Here is a 25,159-nt window from a genome sequence, read left to right as displayed (position 1 = left end):
CAAACGCTTAACACGTTGTTGGGCACTCAGAGGGAGTTCGGTAAGTATTAGCTCTTCTTTCACCCAGTCCAACGCCTCACAGAAGGGAGACAGGTGCCGCAGCTAAAAATGATTCTTTGAGTAGTTGTTCATACAAGCGCTGAACTCTCTAGAGACCTGGGGGGAGTCCTGAACGCGAAGGTTCATAAACTACCGTATCACAGGAACGCGAGTCCCGAACCGGTGGGCAGTTGCAGAGGACTCCGGAGGGACTTCTGGCCAGGGTTTCCCGCCCGGGTTCTCAAGGCGGCGTGATTAGCATTCGCCCCACCCCCGCCATTTCCCGAACCACGATTGGCCAGTTCTCTTCGGCTGCCGGCCCAGGGAGGGGCCAGAGGGCGCCAGGGGAGAGGCCGAGCCCGCGGGGCAGTGGGCGGGGACGCGCGGAGAGCTTGACGGGGTGGCCCACCACTCGAGCCCAGGCCTGAGGGGGCGGGGTCGGGGCGGGGCGTCCCGGCGGGCATTAGAGGCAGGTGACCCGAGCGGGGCGGGAGAGGGCAGTCAGCCCGCAGCCCTGTCTCCTCTGCCGTCGCGCGCAGCTCGGTGCCCACCGAAGGTGGGCGACAGGGTGCGAGAGCGCGGGGGAGGAGCCGAACCCGTTGCGTCCAGATAGCGCAGCCACCGCCCCCAGGAGTCCGCTGGAGCGCGGAGCCCCCTGCAGGGGAGGAGGCGAGCGGCGGGCGGGACGCGGCGGCGGCGAGCGCGCACCATGTAGTCCCGGCCCGGCCAGCGCCGGCTGCTTGCCGAGCTGTGAGGCGGCCGGGTCTCCCGGCCGCCGCATTCCGCCTTCCTCCCTCCCAGGTGCTGCCAGGCGCTCTCGCCTTTGCTTTGGTTCTCGGACCCGGGTGGAACGCACAGCCTGCCTCTGCCCTGCTCCGCCTGGACCATGCGGGGGGCCCCGGAGGAAGAGAAGGCGAGTGACAGGCCTATGCCGACCTTATTCGGGGGGCGCCCAGCTCTCTGAGACGCCCCCACCTGCTACCATGTGTCGCCGCCACGGTTACCTAGCCTGTCGCTAAACTTTCCCGGCCTTGTCCCGGCTCGGAGTTGTATTTCTGAGCGGAGTGTCCCAGGGACCGAGGACCCAGGCTGGCTGCAGACATCTGCTCCTCTCGGCGGGATCCTCAGAGGTGAGAGCCCGCGCCTTCACTTTTTCCCTGTTCTCCCGGTTTCTCTGTCCTTTTCCGGGGGTTGAGCTCTCTGACCCCGAGGCACAGCCTGGAGGGCTCGACCAGAAAAGGGAGGGTGGAGAGAGTCAATAGTTTGGTTCTTTCTAGGAGGTGGAGGGGAGGAAAGGAGAGTGGTTAAGTTAGAGATTGGAGACCGATTTCGGTACGGAGCCGTTGACGCCCCTCCAAGAGGAGTTGGTTGCAATTTTTCTTCCCCCTTCTCTTTTGAAAGAGTCCCTTCCTTGGAATTGGAGCCCTAACCGTCCCTCTCCAGCCCTATCCCGCGAAGAGCTGAGTGCTGGCAGCTGAGGCAGCGCCTTCCCGAAGCAGTTTATCTTTGGACGGATTTCTTTAAGAGAAAAAGAAACCAACAGGTTGCCAGCCCCGGCGTCACACAGGAGACTCCCGAGAGGGAAGCCCCAGTCCCGGTTTCCTCTGCCTGCGTTGGCCCCTCTCGGGCTGCGGGAGGAGAGGGGAGGGAGGGGGCGATGGCTCGGCCTGACCCGTCCGCGCCGCCCTCGCTTCTGCTGTTGCTTCTGGCGCAGCTGGCCGGCCGGGCGGCGGCCGCCTCTAAGGCCCCTGTGTGCCAGGAAATCACCGTACCCATGTGCCGCGGCATCGGCTACAACCTGACGCACATGCCCAACCAGTTCAACCACGACACGCAGGACGAGGCGGGCCTGGAGGTGCACCAATTCTGGCCGCTGGTGGAGATCCACTGCTCGCCGGACTTGCGCTTCTTCCTGTGCTCCATGTACACGCCCATCTGCCTGCCGGACTACCACAAACCGCTGCCGCCCTGCCGCTCCGTGTGCGAGCGCGCCAAGGCCGGCTGCTCGCCGCTCATGCGCCAGTACGGCTTCGCCTGGCCAGAGCGCATGAGCTGTGACCGTCTCCCGGTGCTGGGCCGCGACGCCGAGGTCCTGTGCATGGATTACAACCGCAGCGAGGCCACCACGACGCCCCCCAGATCCTTCCCAGCCAAGCCCACACTCCCAGGCCCGCCAGGGGGGCCGTCCTCCGGGAGCGAGTGCGCAGCAGGGGGCCCATCTGTGTGCACTTGCCGCGAGCCCTTCGTGCCCATTCTGAAGGAGTCGCACCCACTCTACAACAAGGTGCGAACAGGACAGGTGCCCAACTGTGCAGTGCCCTGCTACCAGCCGTCCTTCAGCCCGGATGAGCGCACGTTCGCCACCTTCTGGATTGGCCTCTGGTCAGTGCTTTGCTTCATCTCCACCTCCACGACGGTGGCCACTTTCCTCATTGACATGGAACGCTTCCGCTACCCTGAGCGTCCAATCATCTTTCTATCAGCCTGCTACCTGTGCGTGTCGCTGGGATTCCTGGTGCGCCTGGTTGTGGGCCATGCCAGTGTGGCCTGCAGTCGGGAGCACAACCATATCCACTATGAGACGACAGGCCCTGCGCTGTGCACCGTCGTCTTCCTGCTAGTTTACTTCTTTGGCATGGCCAGCTCCATCTGGTGGGTCATCCTGTCGCTCACCTGGTTCTTGGCGGCTGGCATGAAATGGGGCAATGAGGCTATTGCGGGTTATGCGCAGTACTTCCACCTAGCAGCGTGGCTCATTCCCAGCGTCAAGTCCATTACGGCGCTGGCTCTGAGCTCAGTGGACGGGGACCCGGTAGCCGGCATCTGCTATGTGGGCAACCAGAACCTGAACTCGCTTCGCGGCTTCGTGCTGGGCCCACTGGTGCTCTACCTCCTGGTGGGCACGCTCTTCCTCCTTGCGGGCTTCGTGTCGCTTTTCCGCATCCGTAGCGTCATCAAGCAGGGCGGCACCAAGACGGACAAGCTGGAGAAGCTCATGATCCGCATCGGCATCTTCACGTTGCTCTACACGGTGCCGGCCAGCATCGTAGTGGCCTGCTACCTGTACGAGCAGCACTATCGCGAGAGCTGGGAGGCGGCTCTCACCTGCGCTTGCCCGGGCCCCGACGCCGGCCAGCCGCGCGCCAAGCCCGAGTACTGGGTGCTCATGCTCAAGTACTTCATGTGCCTGGTGGTGGGCATCACGTCGGGCGTCTGGATCTGGTCCGGCAAGACGGTGGAGTCGTGGCGGCGCTTCACCAGCCGCTGCTGCTGCCGCCCGCGGCGGGGCCACAAGAGCGGTGGCGCTATGGCCGCAGGGGACTACGCCGAGGCGAGCGCGGCGCTCACTGGCAGGACCGGGCCACCTGGCCCCTCCGCCGCCTACCACAAGCAGGTGTCCCTGTCGCACGTGTAGGAGGAGGCCGTGGCCAAGGGACCGTGCTGGGAGTTGAGGGAGGGGGTTGTTTTGTTTGGTAGCTTGAGAAGGTCATTTCCGTTTACCTTCATGGTGCTGATGCCCCCTCCCGGGACAACTTGGAGAGAGGGAAAAGGGGCAGTTTCAAGGGAGCACCTGTCCCAGTTCTTAAAGGGGCTCTGCTCACGTGTATTCTGCTTTGCGTTTCTTACTGCCCCCTTTAGAGGAACCCTCTTTTTAATTTATATGTATTTTTCTTAATTTTTAACTGTTGCATTTTGGCAACAAAATTTACCTTTGCTTTGGGGGCTTTACAATCCTAAGGTTGGCATTGTGATGAGGTTCCATTTGGTTCAGGTTTCTTTGAACTGTGTGGTCTAAATTGGGAAAATATATTTCCTATACGTGTGTCTTTAAAAAAAAAATGTGAACGGTGAAAGTTTGGGTTGCTGTGACTGGAAAGGAGTGGAGTGTACTTTTTCAGCTAGTTTCTCCTTCCACTGCTTAAAAGTGTCCAAGCTACTTTAGACCTGCTGCTGGTCCCTGAGCACAGCCCCAAGTCCTCCCAAGGAGGGGAGCATGATGTGCTAGGGCCTCTCCAGGTGGGCAAGTTTAGGTTAGGGAGTTAGGGAGCCCTTAGGGATCGCTGTGTATCCTTAACCTTGTCTGTTGAACTTGGGTTCTGGCAGCAGTGCTTGCAGTCATTTTCATTCCTAACAGAACCAGTGCCCTAAGTTAGAGGTAGCAGCATAGAATGTCCAGCATAAACACTTGCAATAATGAGAGCCTAAGGGATGGTGGTTGGTGGAACATGAATTCTAGACTGGTGAGATGGTAAGCTTTGTGCCAGAGAGAGAGAGTGGATGGTTCTTAAGCTTCTGCGATCCCTTATTATTATTTTAAAGGAACTTGTGTTACAATTTTGGTGAAAGTACACCCACTCCCTTCTTCTGGAAATACTTAGGGATTGTTGCTAAAGAGGGCTCCCTTTTAAATTAAAGGACTAAAACGGATATGCTTCCAGTAATTAAAGTAAATTTCCAACGCTTCTCTTATCTGCTCCCTCACCCCGCCTCCTTTATCATGTTAAACAGTCTTTTTGCTTTTCTTATTCCTCCTCTCCTGGAGAGCTGTGATTAGAAACCACACCCACCCTCCAGTGAAGTGCTTGAACTGGGGGAGGGAGGCTGGCTACCTGTGAACAAACATTGGCCCCAAGGAGGGAAAACAAGTGTCCCTGGACACAGGGCTAGTTTATGCCCCCAAAGCAGCAACACAGTGCTCTCTGCAGTCTCAAAACAAATGAGACCCACAACATCCTTGCCTAAGCTTTTAAATATGAGGAGTGGAATACCCGCTGCAAGAAGGCTCCCCTTCCATCCCACCCGCCTTAATTTTCCTTTTCCTTTTCTGAGACGCCTCTAACACACTTGCTGTTACTAGGTTTGCTCTCCCAATGTTTAACCATTTCTTCATATATGATGGACTCTTGATGAATACACACACATTTCTTTGCCTTAGGAAGTTATGTTCTCCTAATCTGTTTAACCATTCATTCATGCAGAGTGTGAGGCTACCACTGGGGAAGGGGTGACAGTGCATCAGCCAGCAAATACCAGTGACCAGGACTGAGTGGGGACAAATATAATAGCCAAAGCAATTAAAAATTGAGAAAGCTTCCCTAGGGAAACAACTGGAATCTAGGCATTTGAGCTTCATTTGAACCAAAGTTAGAAAAGAAAAATGTAAGCCTCCGTAAGTTTTTCTTCACGAGTGTTAAGTAGACAAATACATAGTTCCCACAGGGGACTGAAATAGCTGGTGGGAAATCTAGTACCATCGTTTTAAGGCCTTTCAGAAGTTGTTCACATTAATAAAAACGCACTGCTCTTGCCCAACTCATTCTCTGAATCAAAATTCCTGGAGATTTGACAAAACTGAGCATACATAGCTATAGAACCTTGCCCATCTTATTTGTCTATTTATTCAGAAACCTCTTCCTAGAATCTTGCAATGGATCCCCAGCCTGTCCACCAGTTCCTCTTCCCTCATTTAACATGTCTTCCCAGAATCTGTTGTCTTCAGATTTGGGTTATCCCCTTTCCTTCCTTTGAATCTGGAAATGTTGCAGTGTATCTAAAAGTTGTGGGACGAAATGGATGAAAGTGGCTTAATTCACACTTTAAATTTTTTTTTCATGGTTGCAACATCCCAAACCTAAAAACAACTAATTTACCTGAAAAAATTAGAACATAGATGCTAAGCAAAGGGAGGCAAGATAGGCTGTGCTCTTGGAGGTCTAGTTTCAGAAGCACTCTCTTTCCCTCATCCCCTAAAAGAGACAAGATAAAGTCCCCAACCCCAACTCCATCTTAGTAATCAGCCATCCCAACCAGGGAAAGAACTATTTATAGCCACCCCTTATTTCTACCCATGTACTTATTTTCCCTAGCTTTGTATTTTTGTTATAAAAACAAATCATGCTCATGAAGAGTATAAAATGAAAGGCTATGGGGAAGGTAGTTCAGCAACTTCTTCACAGCCAGTCATGTGAAGTTGGGAGGTAGGGGCCCTGTTTTGTCTAAGATCCAGTTTCCAGACTGCCCTTTCACTGTCCAGTTTTCAGTAGTGTCTCCCTTCACAGGTTAGCAGGGTGGGGAGAGGGTCTAGGTAGTAAATTGCCTGCAGGAACTAATGGGACCTCAGGGACTGAGTTGGCCAGATTGTGGGAAGTTTTTAAAATTAATATCATTTCCCTCCTTGCATTTTGAAGTTGTCTAAATTGGCTGGAAATAATTTTTCTTGGTGCCTTATTGGTTTATTCACACAAACCTTTTGTCAAGTTTCCACCTGACTATTGCCTATGACCAGGTCCTGTGTGTATGTGTTGTGCGTAATTGTGTGCACGTACAAGCTTAAATAATGTGCCGACAGCACTGTTTCAAAGTTGGTATTCATTAGGCAGTTCCCTCCTGGGCCAGGCTGCACTAATCTTGACACCGGCTGCCAGGAGAAAACCTCACGGATCACACACCGAACCTTAATAACAGCATCGGTGACCTGCACTCTCTGGTACAGAATGGGAACCCCAGAGCTAGGAAGCGCAGTTGTATATTTTAATGAACTGCTACCCCTGCTAAAGAAGCTTCTTTCACTTTTGTGCTCTACAGAAAGACCAAGGGGGGTAGGAGGGACAAAGCTTTGAATAACTGCTTTCTAACACCAAATGTGGCAAACAGGATGGAGCACATCACAAATCTAGGCAGGTGTGAGGTACAGTGGCTAAGAATCCCTGCTCCCTCTGCATGCCCTTTTTTGTCTCCAAAGTCTAATCAAGTGATTCTGGGGAAGAAATATGCCTGGGTTTGGGAGGGTGGTTCTGAAAGAAAGAAAAAAAAAAAAAAAAAAAAAACCAAGACATTAAAGAAGGGTGAAGGATAGGCAGGATGTAACTAACCTGACTCAAAACTCAGAAGCTTCTAGCAGCCTGATGACAATTACAGGATTTATTTCAGCCAGCATGTCTGTCTGTGGCACATCATTTAAAGACAATATTACTTCATGTTGTTACAAACTGTATGTATAGTATATATGTTTTGTGGGTATGTATATACATAATATATATTATATATATGAGAGATTTAGTGATTTTTTGATACGGGTTTGGTGCAGGTGAATTTCTTACTGAGCCAAATGAGGCACATACCGAGTCAGTAGTTGGAGTCCAGGGCATTCAGTACTTTTTATGATTTCCTAAGTGTATAGTGCCTATCCCATGCAGTATAGTCACTGTTGTGTCAAATCCAGAACTCACATCAGAGCCAGTGATATTTTATTTGTAGACAATCAATTTTAATCTATAAATTATTACTGACAAATGATCGTAATTCTGAACCCATAACACTAACAAAAAGAAACCCAGAGCATCTTGATAAAGTTTTGTTTTGTTCCTGGAAGTCAGTAGAGCAGCAATTGTATGTGGTGATGTTAGTCTCAAGAACTTAACTTGCTGACATGATTTCAGAAAAATTTTGTATGTATTATATTTGTGGGAAGGTAAAATAATGGTTTGAGATTTTTATCAAATATGGAGATTAGTTATTTATGAAAACAAAGAAATGTCTATTTTTGTTTCTTTGTTCCCAATTAATGTAGATAACTTTTAAAATGCATTAAAGCAATGGTAAAGAAAATAAATAGATGCTGTACAAGTCTCTTTCTCATTTATGGAGAGAAACTCTGCTTTCTAAGACTGAGGAGACGTTGGATTTGAACTTTATAATCAGGTTTTTCAGGTGTACTTAAAATACAAGTAGCAAAATCTAGTAAGTAAAAATCTAAACAAATGCCAGTCACCAGGGCAGAACTAATTAAAGCATTTTTTACTTGAATATACTTTGTAGGTTTCTCCTGCTCATCCTGATTGTTCAGTTATTCATTTGAAGAAATGGAGCTCCATGGAAGAACAGAGACATTGCCGACTGTGGTGGTTTATAAACACTCGTCTACATACTGAACCTGTCTGAAGAGACATGGTGCATACAATGTGTGTCTGGTTAGGGGACAATTCCCAAAATTGTTTATCATTCAGCAGTTGGATTCACAACTAGGTATTGAGCTCTAAATTCATCAGGGAACCCAGAGGAGACCACACTTACCTGTCACCTAAGCACAGATGCTTAGTGAACCTGAATATTATCACCAGTCCACCTTCTACTGATTGCTGCTTTGGCAAAAAGCAAAAATTAGCCACTGGTATTTCAAATACCACCTCATTTTAATGCCTGGTTATGTGAGTGTTTTCTAGCAATGTTTGGAGGCAATGTGGGAAAATATGTGGGAAAACTAGGGTATTTATACCTTTATTTACTTAAACTCCTTTAGGAGTTTAAAATGTCAAGGGGGGACAACACAAATCCAGTAATTAGTGAGAATAACATGAGAGTACTTAATTCAGTATGAATGGACCTTTAGTGCTATGGACTTTATTAGACTGGTACACAAATTAGAGCAGCAGTTAGGCCTGATGCAGCTATAGGTACTTAGGTGTACAGGACCAGCTGGCTTATCTCTCCCTTGCTTTCTCCTGGCTTTTTAGCCAGTTGAAAAGGGAGAGCGGGGTAGTCACAAGCTGGAGCAGAGAGACTTTAGAAAAGTTGGAGGTGAGCCCAGGATGATATCATAATGTGTCTATTAGTGATTTAGTTATAGAGCTCTTCAGTTTGTTAGGACGGAAATGGGGTTGAAAGGCAGAAGAGTTATGGGCCTGGGCTGGGGAGTCACATGGACTGGAGATTCAAATCCCAGCCCCACTACTTACAGGTTGTGATTCTGAATTTAACCTCTTAGTATTTCAGTTTTTTAATCTGCGAAAAGTGGGGAATAGTGGCACTCATATCTCAAGGTTCAGAAGACTTAAAGGATTAAATCAAGTTAAGGCAAGGTTAAGGTAGTAAAGTCAGGCTGCAGCAGCTGTTCAGGCATGGAATGGAAAGGGAGTTGGGAGGATGTTTTCAAATTTGAGTCTGCATAAGAATCACTTGGGATCCTGTGAAAAAATGTAAATTCCCAAGCCTCAGCCCCAGGAATTGAGATTCAGTAGCTCTGGCACTCAAGAAGCTCCCTCCTCCCTTCAATAAACTTTTAATTTTAGAATTTTTTTGCAAATCAAAAGTTACCCAAGATTTTAAATAGTTGCAAAGGTTACTCATTAACATCCTATATTTTTAAGGTACACTCACTGCATTTATTGACTTGTCATGTTTCACAGGCACTTTTGGCTGATGAGAGGCAGGTGGTTTGCAGGCCAAAACTTGAAAAAACTGGGACACTGAAAGGACTGAATGAAATTGCCCTATCCCCTAGTTGAATGCATTGTGAAGTAGAAGCAGGTGGAGTTTGGAAGTGGAATCTTCTCCATTGGTCACCTTAAAAACAAGATGTCTAATGCCAGATGAAACACTAGGTTTTGAAAGGTAGCAATGCTACACCTAGTCCTTAGCCCAGATCAAAGATAACTGCTTAAGGACGTGAGCAGGTTCAGGGGATTTGCTAAGTAAAAGTTAGAGATAGCTGCTTTGAGGAAAACAGAACTCAGGTGAACAAATGGGAGAAACTAGGGTCTAGTTAGCATGTATGCCAGGTAATAGCTGTATTTTCTTGAACCTGATACTAACACTTTGGAAATGGGTCACAGTAACCAACATCAAGCATTGCCAGGTTGGAGGCTAGCTGAGGGTCACAGGGTGAAGCTGGAATGGACTTGTGGGAGGGTCCCAAAGGGCTGAGGCAGCAGGTGGAAGAGGAGGTGGACTGAACACTGAAGCGCTCTGCCTTTGGAGGAGTCAGCTCTCACACGGGGGCTACAGGTAAAGGGTTGAATTGAGAAGATGAAGCAGATTGTTCTTTTAAGAAAAAAGAAAAACTAATTTCTGCACTCTTTGAGGCCTTTTAAAGTAGATACTACTTTTTTTTACTGAGGACCTTAGGTTCTGGGACTATCACCCAATCCCCCTAAATCACATTGAAACTACTTAGCCCTTACAACAGTTAAAATAACCACCCAACCTTTTCCCCATTGGACTCCAGATTCCTCTTAATTTCTATTTGCTTTCTTTCCTGAGGTGCTGGAAGAACAAATAAAGCACAAACTGGTATTCTTAAAGTTTTTATCTCACAGTTAAGGATGCATTTTCACTTGCCAAACCCATTTAAAATGGTTCAGTAAAAATTGCCTTAGAAACCAAATGGATTTCTCCTCTGTACTAGGGGAAGAAGCCTTACTGAAGGGCTCCTGGATCTTTTGTATTGTTTGCTGGCAGCGTTAGGCCTTCGAGGTCGGTTAAGTGTCTATTAGAATTATGGTGATCTAATGCTTGACTGCTTGATAGATGCTAGGTATACTCTACAGATTTTGCACGTAAACTAGCATTAACTTGGGCTATTTCTCTGCCAGCTGTTAAGTCCTTTTCCAAGTAGTACTATCAAGAATGGGTGAGAAAAAGAGTCAATTCACTGTCATCTTAAACATGGTTAAAAAAGAAGGGCTTTGTAGATTTTTAGCTGGCTTGTGTGCCATAGCTAAACTAGTTTCCAGTAAGACTGAATTGTTTTCTGGTTGATGCTTGCTTTTAAAAAACAAAAAACAAAAACAAAGAATACTGTATTTAGAGCTGCAGGAAACTAAACCAAGAAGTCAAGCCATGATTTCAATAATACAAGGGCATACTGGGAGGTATACTGGAAATGTTAAATAAGCAACTTGGCTGGAATCTGACGTGTGAAACTTTTTAACCACAAATATTGAGATCCAAGTTGTGTCAGGATGAACCACATGGAATTACTCATAGGCAACTATTTTTTGACCTGCAAAAATGGCAGTTTCAGTGGGTTTAAATATGTATTTCATACCTTTGTTTTTTCCTTGTTATGACAGTTCACAACATACCATTAAAATTTCTTTGAGGTCTGTATTAAAATAGTAAAAACAAAGCAAAAACAAACAAAAAACCCCCAAATACCAAAATGAAAATAAACTTGAATCCAGGTAGATATTTCTTTTATCTTTCCTAGGTATAGAACCCTGAGAAAACTGCCAGTTACCACCCTACTAGCAACTTGGTTTCTATGCCTCATAACAAATGGCTACACTGCCTTCTAGAGGGAAGGCCAAAGGGAGAGATCAACTATTAGTACACTGCCAGCTTGTTCTCGAGTCAGACTCATGTCCACTGTATCTCTCCCCAAATCTTTTTTTAAACCTCTGACCACTCATATGTTAGCATTTCTGCTTCATGACTGATGTTATAGGATGTAAATCATACTGGTTTATGATAAGTGTTTTTCCCTACTAAATTAAATCAGATAATTTATCCTAATCAGCAATGTATCAAGAACAAAGTGATCATTTAAAGACTCCACCTTAGGTACCAAAAATACCTCATGTTCTAAATCTACACTATTCCTTTCTTTTTTCCTTGGCATGTTTTCCCTGATTTTTTTTTTTTAATCTGCTTTTCCCTTTCGGGCACAATAACTATTACACAAAGATGCCATCTAATGCACTATCCCACTAATTACCATAGTCAGTGATTTTTAAGCATAATAAACTGCCTTTAGGTGGAAGAGAGCCTAAGTAACATAAATGAATTGCTATACCTTCAGCAGAGGCATTGATCAAATCAGTTTTAATGGTCAATTTACAAGCCTATTAAGGGTGGATGCAAAACATTTTAAGTTCTGGAAAGATGTGATGCTGTGTGAACAGAGAAGTGTTACAAACACAGTGACCATATTTTAATTAAAATAGATTTATTAGCTTTTCTTTTAATATAAACATGAGAAATAAAAACCACGTAAGTTGTAGCATTCTTTTCAAAATAAAACTGCAATCAATACTTGAATCTCCAAGCTCTGAACTCCATAAACGTTTTTTTTCCTTGAGGTGGTAGATTGTAATATTTCAGACACCATTATTTATCACTTGTCTGTCCTTTAAAAATGATGGAACCTGCAGCACTCAGTATAATGTGAAGCATCACTATATTGAGAAAGAGTATTCCTGGCTCATAAGTGCAAGATTCCTAGGATTACTTTTAAGATAAGAGAAATTCATTTCACATAGTTTAGAACACTTTTTGTATTTCAAATGTAGGTGACATTGTTATCAATTTCTTAAATTATTTACTCCTTGCCTTTTAAAACCTGAAGTAAGGGTTCCTAAAGTTCATATAAGTTCTCTCTTATATAGCAGGCCTTAAAATGAGATACCTACAATCAGGTTAACGCTTATGATTTAAAAAAAAAAAAAAAGAAAAAGAAAAAAAACCTTTCATATCACCTGCTACTATTAGGGTCCAATTCCTTTTCATTTATTACATGTGAATAAACACTCCTCTTTCATAATCTTCCTTTACCAAATCTATAGAAATTTAGGTGATCAAAGCAGATACAACACAATCCTGCATAAAACTACTTTAAAAAGAGGAGGGTGCTTTTTTTTTTTTTTACTTTTTTAAACTTTAGTATTATTTATCTCCATATATCTCAGTGCAATTTTAAGCTTTGACACCTGCAGAAGTATAAATGCTACGAACTTCAAATCATCATTTGAAAATTAAATTACATTTCTTTTAAACTTAATTTTGAAAAAATGTTGAGCTTTCAATTTTTTATTCCAGTCAATGTTTGCCATCTTCAACAGGGACTGGTAATAGAAAACTGAAAGCTTAATATTCCAAATTTATTAAGTTTTAAAGAAATATAATTTAACTTTCAAATGTTTTTTAAGAGTTTGTAGTGTTTACACTTTTATAGCAGGGCCTAGTTACCAAAACTTAAAATTGCACTAAAACTTTCAGGACACCTGGTCTTTATCTGCTCAATTTATCACTGGACCACCATGTTGGCAAGCATTATGAAAATATCTTTTAATAAATTTACTTAAAAGAGGAAAATTATCAGAAAGTGAGAAGCACCATTAACAGTTCACAAAAAATGCAATGTGGACCCACAGAAGTAAGCAGTCAATAGGTGATACATTCTCTTTATGACCCAAAACATGCCAAAATGCTAATAAGTAGTGCCTGCAAAATATATGAATGGCAGGTGTTATCCAGTAGCTTTTTGGTTTAAACTGACTGCCAATAATGACTAGCAGTTTCAATGATATGATACAGTGGGAAGGAAGAAAAATGCTACAGTTGCTCCTAAGTGGCTTAATGTGTGTTAATGTGGGTGGGGGAAGGGCCAGCACATGTTTAGCACATGCTAGGCCCTGGCTTTGAGCCCCAACATCACAAAAAAAATTTTTTTAAATGAAAGTACCATGTTTTAAAGGTAATACTGCATCAATTCTAAAGGCATATGCAGCAATGGGGAAGGGGAAGAAAAACAGGAAAAACAAAAAGTTATATGGTTAGTGTCTTTTAAAGTCTAAACATTTAAATGATTAATTAAAAAACCTCACATAGTTCACAGCTATTGGCCTACACAGTAAGCAAATATCTGCATGTGGATTGAGAGCTTTTGCTTTGGAGTGGTTTTTGTTAACTCTGTTTACATTAAAAAGGACAGAAAGTGTGTTTGTTGTTTGACAAGGTCCCATTCTTTCCTATGGAGTGCAACTGTCCTTGTCCATGAGTCTCTTGAATTCGAGGTCTTTCCTTCTGATGAAAATACTAACTTTGCTGGTTTTGAGCAAGAGCGGTGATATTTCATCCAGTCTTTGTAGATGAGAGGCTTGTGATGTTATTACCCCTCAATTCTCCCTTTTAAGAGAGGATAGCATTAGAGCGCTGAATACCAATGAAATTATCAGCGCTGAAAGACCTTCTCATAGCAGCTCTACATAAGTCTTTGTATTTGTCTTCACACAATCTTGAAATGGCCTAGGAAAGTCAATTAGAACACAAGTACAATTTTTAAAAAGATTCCAACCTTAAAACACCACTGATGTTAAGCCACACATGCAGACTCCTTTAGTTACTTCATAGTTGCAGCTATTTGATTATAGCACCAGATTCTGGATATGCTATTTACTGTCAATTCACTAAGGTAACATTCTTTTAAGGGCCAGGACAGGAGAACTTTATTATTATTTAAAAATGAGTTTCTGAAGATGTCAAAGGTGCCGTGAAAGGCTCATAACAGCAATATCATCTATTACCTCTGCAAAAAAATCAGTATTTATTCAGTTTTCAAATTCTACACAATCTTCATCAGTAATTATATAGTCTAAGCAAATTACAACAAGGCAGGATAGTCTATACTAGAGGGTAGAAAAGATGACTGAAGCATCAAAAGGTGCTACTTTATTTTCACGTTAATTATGGTAGAAAAGCATATTATTCAAAGATAGCACCCAAGGTACCACAGAAAGTACTATTTTTAAGTATGTGTCACTTCGGATGTTAATGATTTTGGTACATACTCACCAAAAGTCTATCAAAAACCTATTTACTTCCTACATCCAGTATTTGAAACAGCATGTCCCACCACCACCTGAACTACATAGGCCTCTCAGCGTAGCCACTAATGCTTTGTCTAATAAACTCATGGAACTGAATGAACTGTGATATATAAACACTGCCATCAATTTGCAGAATGAGTAATGACAACTGAGTCGTATGTAAACTATATGTAAATATAATCAGGTATACAACTGTACAAGTGCAAGAAATTACCTGTGCATGCTAATGTAGAAGGGTAGAGGGGTTCAAAAGGAAAAGCATTAAGAACAGATTAATTTCCTTTAAAAATATTCTGGATTATGGTCATAGAGGAGATAATGTCTAATTTTTAAAAAAATAATGTGAATCCTAGCATAAACCATAGAGAACACATGAAACATGATGCCAAGGGGTTAATTTATAAGTTCTTCAGTGTGTTACTTTAAAAACTTTCCATTTGCCTAATCACTAATTAATATGATTTAGTCCCAAATGTTGGCTTTAGTGGACGACAGAAAGCCCCACTTAGTGGAAATACAGACTCACCTCTAGGTTTTGTGCTCTTTCTTTGCTGAGAGGAGCAAACAGAAAATTCAGGTTGTTGTCATCAGCTAAGGAGCGAAGGTCAAAGTAGTATTTGGCATAAACACTGGCAGGAACATTAATATTAAACTGGAGTAGCTCCAAGAAGTGCCTTTCCATCTCATTCCTGGGGGAGGAGGAACACAACAAAACCAAAACCAACACAGGACAATTTTAGTCAACTGGGCTATCTTCAAAAATATCATTCTGAGCTTCTAGGATAGCTTTAAATTCTGTTTTGAAACAAATAAAGGCTACTCAGCTGGATTAATACACTAACGTTCAAACAAGGTACAGCTATTTGTAGTCCTTTCTGCATCCCAGCACTTTGAGTTTGGGCTGAGGGGAAAAGGTTACGGCCCTCTCATGCACTCGTGCTGCTGACTCGGGGGCTCATTCTTCAGAGTTCCATTAGTGCAGCTGTACGATTCATACTCCACGCTCACTCACAAGGCCCCACTATAGTGAGCAGATGAAAGGAATGATGTATGCTGTTTATTAGCTCTGAAGAACTTGCAGACATTTTCACCGAGCTGATAACAGGAAGGGGCTTATTGAAGTAGAGAAGCACCAACAAAAGGAGTGGGCACATCACCACGGCAACAAATGGATCCATCGAGAGCCACCGCTATTATCTCTGAGGGGGAAAAACTCTTGAGGCAACAAGGATTCATCTCAAATAAATAAATAAATAAATAAATAAGCTACACTGGATGGGAAAGGAAATCCACCCCCTTCACCCCCGTGCATGAGGCTATGTCAAAGGGCATAATGCAAGTTTCTGCTCACCTTAATATTACTAAGGTGACCCCCTGTCACCATGATAATCAAAATACTCACTTTAAACTTTGGAAGGCACAAAAATAAAAGCAGATATCATGGGTAGACAAAACCCACCTTAGGATTTCAGTGGACTTGTAAATCCTGTTTTGGGAATGAAATCCTAAGATGCTCAGCATCTGCCACCCCTTGCCAGAATGGAATGTGCACACATGAGGGCAAGTTTAATACATCGGGAAGGACAAGAGTTGGGAGTAGTCCTCTGCTACATGACCATACAACTGCCCCTGCTGAAGGTTTAAATCACAAAATACAAACTTAGAGGAGATCTTACCACTTTAACAGTTTAATTATATAAAATGATAAACACTTAAACAGACATGAGAGGCTCATTTTATAATTTAGTTTCCTAGTTATAAAATTTTAATATTTTATCCACTGGTCACATCAGAAATGTATGATGTTCTCCCATATGGAGAGGAGGTAGATTATGAGCAGAGACATAATTTTCTCAATTGTTGAAATTAAAACCAAACAGCCTACTTCCAAAATTAATTTCCTGTTCATATGGCAATAAGTCCATACAAATGTAAATCAGATAATGTTTTGATAATCAGCTAATCAGGACTTAATTTACTACAGGAATAAATACACTTCACTATCCCTTTTATATTTCCTCCACTAATACATTTTAACTGTGCAGAAATACAGTACTTCATGGGATTAACATGTCTATTAATAGAGGTTTAATCACTGAAGAAAAGCATTATGCATCTTCCTAGGTTTTTTGTTGCTTTTTAAATGGCTGAATAGCATACCATTTACAGGCACAGCAAATTTTCTGAATAGCAGACGGTCGGTTCAACTTATTCTTTTGAAAGCAAGCATATTTTAACAAAACACATAGATGGTAGAAAGTTTTAAGAAAAACTTGAGATACTGATTTTTAACTTTTTCCATTTAGACTTAAAAATGAGACTATTAGAAATAGTCAACAGCAGGGGGATGAGACAACTGTATATTAAACACTTTGTTGTAATGCCTTCCAGTTTCCAAAGATCATAAACAAAAACAGCCTGGCAGGAACACGGCTCCTAGTGTTTCTCTGATCACACAGAAAAAGTGTTGGAAGAACTGATGTTGCAGCTAGCCCCTGCTGCCACCACTGCTCCTGGTGTACCCCATCTGTGGGAACTGACACATTTCCCTGCATCTTCTCTAATCTTATTACTAGACCCAGAGCCCCAGCCAGTTTAGTTGCAAGTTTTGAGTAAATTTCAGCTGTCATTCAGGCAGGGCTGGTATTGATGATTACAAATTTTGCTTCCTTCAAGGAAATCAGTTTGCAGCCTGATGACACAATATAGTGATCAAAGGCCCTACAGCTTCTTCAATTTCCAAAAATACTTCCATTTGCTTCAGTTTCTTTTGTTGTCATAGCCTTTGCTAAGATACCAACAGTATCACCAGGACAACTCAGTTTACACTATTATCAAAGTGGCATTTTCACCAACAGCCACTTCAATCACTACTAAAAATCACTGGTCCTTTCTCAGACACAAGTGTTGTCACTTCAGCCGTAAAAACAGAGCTTAGTCATTTCAAGTGACAGTCTAATTTAGAGTAATAAGGTAGGGCAAAGATAACAAAACAAACTCCTGTCATAATCTTGATCTTCCTATAATGCTCAATATAACCGTGGTGCTGCTTTACATTTTCCTAAATGCCACCTGCAAAGACATTTTCACTTGAGAGTCTGTTGAAAATACCTCTTTGTTCATCCTGCCTACCACCTACAGGGCCCTACCTTCGGAGTCAGGATGGCCACATCAGAGGCCCTTGTTGCACTGGTGTTTCAGTGCCACATGTGGGGAGCGCTCCATGACTCAGCAACGCTCCCTGTATCTCATTCTCACAAAATGCTACTATGGTTGACTGAGTGTCAGTGTGATAAGCACTGGATAATGTCCTAGTAATGCTTCTCAGGGCTGCCTGACAGGAATCCTGGAGCTTCTTAGCCCATGAGACCAGTTTCTAAACACATGCAACACTCCTAATGGGGAAGAGGCAGGAGCAAAGAGATCTGAAACCTTTATTTTGTACCTCGTTTCTGTAACAGATTTTCAGATTAAAAAGGTGTGTGACAAAAACAAATATACAATGTGTGACTCAAGTTGAAGAAATAACCTTGACAGTCCAGAGGCTCTAAGAACTTAAAAGTGGCTACTTACTAAAAAAGTCAGACATGTGTGCCTTAAAAAGGGCTTGGAAGACAGCTTTAAAAAACCATGAAGCTGAGTGCAGGGGCGCACACCTGTAATCCCAGTGGCTTGGAAGCTAAAGCAGGAGGATTGAGATTTCAAAGCCAGCTTCAGCAAAAGTGAGGTGCTAAGCAACTCAGTGAGACTCTGTGTCTAAATACAAAATAGGGCTGGGGTTGTGGCTCAGTGATTGAGTGCTCCTGAGTTCAATCACCGGTAGTACCCTGTCCCCCGCTCCCCAAAAAGCCATGTAATTATATAATGCTATGTTGTGGAAGATGTTTGCCAAAAACCACTAGAAAAATACTTTTCAACATCATTACAATAACACATCAAGACCTACAAATTAATGATGGAAAATACAAATTATCATACTACAGCTGAATAGCAATTATGTATTTTTATGCCTACTTCCAGTATTTCCATAAGGTAACCTTTAAAAATATTTCTTAAAGTGTAAACTTCATGGGAGCAAATGAGGTACCAGAAACTGAGTAAGATTCACCAAAATCTTACAAACTCACATGTCCTCAACTGTAATGTCCTTGAGGATCTGGCAGTAGTCCACATTCCATACAGCCTGATCGTCCCAAACCTTGGAGGCAAGAAGAATGGCTCCCAAAACAATTCTTTTCCAGTTAGTGGGACAAATGTCGATCTCAGCATAAGTTAAAAGCCTTTCTAAGTAGACCTGCAAAAGTAGAGCACTGGTCTTTTAGTTCAGTTTGTTGTGTTAAGAAGTTATGAATGACAAATTTCCTCTGTATTTGACAAGAAAGTACCTTTTGTTTCTGAGTTCTACAGAGACTCTGCTCAGGCAAAGCAAGAGGCCCAAGCATAGCTGTAAGTCAGATAACTCTGCTGTTTACCCTGCCCATGCAAATTTCCAGCCCAATTCTGGTCACAGGAATGACTGGCAAAGGACATCCTGAAAAGCAGCACTGTTACCACCTGCACATGCATAAAGGGCACCCTACACAGGCCCAATGTAGATTAAAGTTATTCAATAAATACTGAATGACCCCCTATGTGCAATCACCACACCTAGCTGGTAGTTTTATAATGGTTTTACAGGCACATCATGCTCGAATGTGTAAGTATCCAAGATGTAATGAGCATATTTAATCTTTTCACAGTAACTAGCCCTTTTGTGGCACTAGCTGAAGATAATAACAGGTGGACAAGAGAGCCTCCCAGTGGCTGCTGAGCAGAGCAGCATATTAGGCGCAGGTCTTTATGGCAATACAGTATTCCCTGATTCAGCCCCTTCAAAAGGAGCCCACAGGTACAAAAGGATCATTGTTCTCATAGTCCTTATTTTTCACATCTCCACTATTACTAATTATTAATTCGTTTTCTCTCACATATTCTGCTCCTTAGTCAATTCCTTTGGTTTTAAGGTGGTACAAAGCTCCTGCATCCCTGGGACTCCTAAACCTGCCAGGCAGTGTGAGAGTTTCATGAGTATTTTACACATACAAACATCTAACCCACAAAGAATTGGAGAAGTTAATAGCTGAGTAAAGATTATCCAGAAAACTCATTTGTTGTTACTTTGAATGGTGCTCAGCAAATATACCGTCCTCCCTAAGTACTGGTTGAGGGTTGGTTCCAGGACCAAATATAATCAGACACTAATATTTGCAGATGCTCGGTTCCTTATATAATTGGATATGCACATCCTTCCATGTTCTGTAAATCATCTCTGGATTACTTACAATACAAATACAATGTAAATGCTATGTAAATAACTGTTATGCCATCCTGTTTAAGGAATAATGACAAGAAAAAAAGGACATAATTTCCCCCCAAATATTTTTGATTCACAACAGAAAACAGATGCAGAGCACACAAATATGGAGGGCAGACTATATGCTATTTAAAGACAGAAAGAAAAAAATCCACTCTTAAGAGTACATTTACTGTCTGAAGTATCAAACTGACAGTTCAGATTTGGCAATGTTCTCTAAACTCAAATGTTTTTAAGAAACAATGGCTACTGAACATTAAATTTTTTTTTTTTTTTTTTTTTTTTGAGGTACTGGGGATTAAACTCAGGACCTTGTGCTTGCAAGGCAAGCACTCTACCAGCTGGACTATCTCCCCAGCCCATTAAATATTCTGAATGAGAATCTCTTCTCATTTCCCAAAAGTATCTTAGAGTGAACCTCCCTCGCAGGGTATAACTTTCTTTCTTACAGGAATAATTAGCAATGAGAAAACACTGGCAATCTCTCAACCTTTACTGGTCAGCCTGTTCTGTGCTGATACTCATTTACACCACGAGCCCTGCTGTGTCAGTGGAAGAGAGTTCTGTCTTACCAGTGAAACCAACTCTTCTATTAGAGCAGTTGATCCTACCCCATTGTTCCCACAGTTACCTCTTTTTGAAGACTTCATCTCTACCAGAGGCTTTTCCCCAATACGAATGTGTTTACACTGTTTCCTTCCCACTCTCCACAACACTTCCTCTCACTTTGTTCACTGCACCATGCCCCTGCCAGAGCCTCACCTCCCATTCTTTCCTACTTTCCCCTATGTGCAGCCGCCATCCATTCTAAGAAACTACTCTTTTGGATCAGAGCCTTCGAACTTGTAAACCAGAGTCCTTCATCCCAAATCTCTACTCCCCCAGTCTGCCTAATATTGTAAAAGGCACTGTCATTTGCCCAGTGTAGGGACAAAAACCTGTATTTGAGTTATCTCACTCCAATATGTTAGCAATTCCTGTAGTCTCTACCTTCACTGGTGGTCTGGAAGCTTCCTGTCCTGGCCTGCCATGTGTCACTGCTCACCTGTATAACTGTGCTGCCTCCTACTGCTCCTCTTTGACTTTCAACTACCTCTACTCTACCCAAGGTAGTCAGGAAAAGCTATTGCATTAGGAACACTTCTCTCTCCTGATCAAGATCTACCAAAGCTAACCATTAGCCTGGAATTTAACTTCTTCCGGCAGCAGGCAATCTACGAGGAAGGCCCTGGGAGACTGCCAGTCTAAGTTCATCTCTCCGTGGTTCTTCTCCTCATTCCTCTCTCTGACCACACCCTACTATTCCTTGAGCACATGAAACATGTTATTGCCTCACAGCCTTGGCACTTGTCCCTGCTGTAATCCCTGACCTCTTTGGCTTCCTTGCTTCAAGTCAGGTTGTTGTTCAAACATCACCTCTCCAATGAAGCCCTTTCTAATCATTCCATCTGAAACAGAAACCTCTGTAACCATTCTTATAGCCCTTTGTATTGCTCTATCTTCTTGGCATTTGCTGCTACCTGAAATATTCCTAAACCTGAAAAAATACTTGGAAGTTGTCCTCACCAGAATGTAAGAATATAAAGGCAAGAACTTTGTCCAATTTGTTCTCCTCTGCCCCAACAACTAGAATAAGAGTAAAAGTAGATATCCAGGAAGCACATATGTAACTTCATTTTAACCATACCCTCACCTATCTAGCCTTCTCTTTGTCACGCTACCCTGGTTCTCCTCATACTGCTGTAGCCACTGCACTGGAGACTTGCCCCTTAAATGTTGATGGTAGATCTGTGAGGACTTTCTGTCAACTTCTCATTGTATACATTCTCTGCATTTGAAGCCACTCTTACTTCCTTACCTCTGATTTGGATTCATGCTCTTGTCCTGTATATCCAAATAATTACATAATTATATCCAGGTAATGTTACTCTGTTATCTCACAGGGACATCACACTTACCTTATCTGAAATGAACTATTGTTTTTCAAACCCAGCTGTCCTTCCTGCGTTACCTACTTCTACATATGGAAGAGTCTACTGAGTGGTTTCTATTGAAGCACATAGCACAAGCCTCCTCTCTAAATTCTAATTAAATGCTAAATGACTGAAGTGCTCTTCTCCTCCACATAATTGACTTTGCACTATGCATTTTTAGGTAGTGGAGTAAAACAAGCTCAACCACCTGACCAGCAGTTATTCAAACTGATGAAGTCCTACCTTTGAAATCCCATATGGATGAAGCAAAGGTAAGAACAAAGCTGTGGCTTAGCAGGCTAACAAAGCCTAAGAACAACTGGTACAATAATTCTGGACAACTTTGTGATCAGACACAATAAGTCAACAGGATGGATTAACACCCATTACTTAAGGAACAGAGAACTGAGAGCAATAATTCTCAATCATGACACACATTGGAATTATCTGAGGAATACAGCATGGGATGGGCTTAGCCCTGTGCTGAGTCAGTCTCTGCACCAATGTTTTGTTATTGCTCCCCCATCAGCATGCCATGTAGGTATGTGTGCATACTGCAATGTGTTGTATGTACTGAAGTGTGGAGGGAGAAATCTCTCCGAATGCCTTCAATAACAATTGTTTTGTTATGAGAAATGCACTGGCACCATTTTAAACCGTAATGATTATTAAACTCAACTATGTGTTATTTACTTTCCTTTGATAATTTCTTCTTAATATTCCGATGATAAATTTCAGGGACCTAACTTTTGTTTGTAAAATAAGACATTACCCTATTTACAAGACCAATTTCTAAACATGCTTGATAAAAAAAAAAATAAGTATCTTACCAAAGTTACTATTGCACATTCAGCTGTTAGCTGTGCAGCACTAAAAAGAGTACGAACAAATCTGTAAATAAATTTGTGTTCAGGGTCATGCTTAAAGTACTCCTCTGGAACCTTTTCTCGCTGAAAGAAGAAAAGATGCAATGTAAATTAACTGTTGAAGAAAACTTTTAATTATTCTTAAGATAGCAGCCTTCACCTTGTGCCAATGTGTACCTTAAATAATTTCGACTGAGTAGCATCTTTTAATCTTTTAAATATAAACAGTGGGATCTTACAGTCATGTGGTGTATAACAACATCTTTGTCAACAATGATCTGCATAATGGAATTAACAGGTCCCATAAGTAACAGTATCACCTAGTGACACTGTAGCCAACTTAAGTCTGTGTGAATCCACTCTGATGTTCATACAATGATGAAATTCAGATCTCTCAATGTATCCCATTGTTAAACAAACATGACTGGACAACTATTCAATACCCATCACCATTTATTAATTTTTTTAAAAAAGGGCACAAGCTCAAGTTCAAAAAATTTGTTCCTTTTTACCTTCCCTCCATAGAATTCTATCAATATCTATTTTTAGGCTGAAAAGTTTTATTGATAATGTCATATTTATTTGCAATAAACTTTCAAAAGACTTAGTTCACTGTAACCACAGGTTCTAAAGTCTCACTGTCCAATACAGTCAGAGTGGCTGCTGAAGACTCAAAAGTGGCTGATATGTCCCTAGGGAAGTAGTTTTTTAAAATGTTTATGGCATTTCACTTGATCTAAATTTAAGTTTTCTAATTCTCTTCACAGAAAGTTTACACATTTGTTGGGTTTGTTTACAAACATTTATGTTGTTTGATGCTACTGAAAAGTATCTTTAGAAAAGCTACATTTTCTCTTGTTGGGTGGTACATTCACTTACCTTAGCTCACTAAACCAAGCTGCAAGTCAGTTCTTACTCTACTATAGCCCTGACAAAACACTTTTTCTAAGATGTTAGATATAGCATGAGGTGGGAAAGAAGATGATTTTGACTTCAAGCTGAAGGGAGTAATTTTCTTCTAGTAATTAATTTCAAAGCAAAGGAGCATGAATAAACACAACCCTATGAGAGGAAACAGTTTAAAAAAGTGATGCTTACTGTGAGTGGATGTGATCTCTCATCAAATATATCCAGGGATCTATTTGCATCTCTATAAAATAAGAATATGCATTTAAAAATTAATTCAGGAATTGTTAGTACCTTATTAAAATATCTGCTAAGAGTAGAGAAGGAGTTGGAAGGAGAAGCTTAACCTTCAACAAAGCAAACAGTCTGACAAATTCTTTTCCTGGATTCTGATGTAAGGACCTCTTTTTACTCAGCAAATGAAGTACTGTGAAGCCCTTTCTACAATGACCAGGTAGAGCTGCCTGTAAGTAATGACTCTCCCAAACAGGTAATGCCAATAAATCAAACATTTTCACTCCTCTTACAAAACAGTAGTGATGGGCAATCAAGTCTTGAGACCTTTAATGAACATGAATGAGATTCAGATTTGTTAGCTTTTTCCTCTTTAGTTTTCTATTAGATTCTTACTATATATTTCTAGTTTTAGTTAAAAAGTTATTAGTTGTCTTTTTATTTTAAGAGATCAGTCTTTTCATTTTAAGATCAATTAAACAATACACTACTCAAACTGGTGGTTCTCTGTGGTCTGTGAAACTCTGGAGATTCCCTCGGTACTTTTTCAGGAGGCTAATGAGGTCAAAATTGTTCTTATAAGAACATTAAGACATTACTTGCTTTTTCACTGTTAACACTTGCAATGACTGTATAAAAACAAAAGTGAGAAAAACTGCTGATTTCTCAGTATGTTTTCAGTATGTATATTTCTTAGTATACTAAGAGTCATTCTATTCTCCACTGCCACTTGCAGTTAAAAAAAAAATCCTGCTTTACACAAGCATATGAAGCAAAAAAACTAATGTCACTAAATCTTGACCTCCTTTTTAATATTCTGAATAAGTTAATAGTTCACCTAAAGCTTATGCATACTAAAGTATAGTTGTGTTAAGAAAAAGCACTTGTGATTTAGCTGTGAGCTGAACATACTGCTTATCATAGATATTTTTTTATTTGAAATGACAAAACATTCTCAAAAATGAACAGTGGGCCTGTTACTTCGAGGAAAATAAGTATTCACTGCAAGGATAAAATTTAGGTTGTCAAGTTGAAATCAAGACTTTTGAAAATCTGTACCTTCTGCTATATGCTTGACAGTTTCTCGGCCTTCAAGATTTTTTGATAAGATTGGAGGTGGTACTAATGAAAGTGAGTTTTCAAAACTATAAAGAAATGTGAGCTAACATTTCCAAATGACCATTGCATATTGTAAAAATCATGTGCTGGTCAAAGATTTAATTCATCCTGCAAGATACAGCAATGACTATTAATGTAGTATGTTCATTTTACAATGTAAAATTTCACTGTAACTAATTTAAGAAACTTATCTTTATAATGTTTTAGTGTAACATTAGTTATCCACAATTATCTGAAAGTTATTAAAATACACCTTTTCCAAATAAGTATCTGCAGGAGACAGGG

At 41.9% G+C, this 25,159-nt stretch overlaps 2 protein-coding genes across 3 annotated transcripts in view; one reads left to right on the top strand and one right to left on the bottom strand.

Moving 5' to 3' along the window:
- Nucleotides 1-505: 505 nt before the first annotated feature.
- On the top strand, nucleotides 506-6,780 carry Fzd5 (frizzled class receptor 5). Its single transcript, XM_047543417.1, has 2 exons — nucleotides 506-1,169; nucleotides 1,441-6,780. The coding sequence occupies exon 2, from the start codon at nucleotides 1,697-1,699 to the stop codon at nucleotides 3,452-3,454; it is 1,758 nt and encodes a 585-aa protein (XP_047399373.1). The 5' UTR covers nucleotides 506-1,169; nucleotides 1,441-1,696; the 3' UTR covers nucleotides 3,455-6,780.
- A 5,691-nt stretch (nucleotides 6,781-12,471) lies between these two features.
- Nucleotides 12,472-25,159, bottom strand: part of Ccnyl1 (cyclin Y like 1) — a 33,630-nt gene continuing 20,942 nt past the window's right edge. The window contains exons 6-10 of one of the 2 annotated variants that reach the window (XM_047543418.1): nucleotides 23,714-23,765; nucleotides 22,580-22,699; nucleotides 18,551-18,717; nucleotides 14,950-15,112; nucleotides 12,472-13,842 (exon numbers count right to left, since the gene is read on the bottom strand). In XM_047543418.1, coding sequence (XP_047399374.1) covers nucleotides 13,726-13,842; nucleotides 14,950-15,112; nucleotides 18,551-18,717; nucleotides 22,580-22,699; nucleotides 23,714-23,765 — 619 coding nt within the window. In that variant the 3' untranslated portion in view covers nucleotides 12,472-13,725. The remainder of the gene's footprint in view (nucleotides 13,843-14,949; nucleotides 15,113-18,550; nucleotides 18,718-22,579; nucleotides 22,700-23,713; nucleotides 23,766-25,159) is intronic. The other variant, XM_047543419.1, reaches the window with a different exon arrangement.

This window comes from Sciurus carolinensis, chromosome 3 (assembly GCF_902686445.1).
Source record: "Sciurus carolinensis chromosome 3, mSciCar1.2, whole genome shotgun sequence".
Classification (NCBI taxonomy): Eukaryota; Metazoa; Chordata; class Mammalia; order Rodentia; family Sciuridae; genus Sciurus; species Sciurus carolinensis.
The sequence above is the reverse complement of the archived record's forward strand: the minus strand, read 5'-3'. Positions and strand labels throughout refer to the sequence as shown.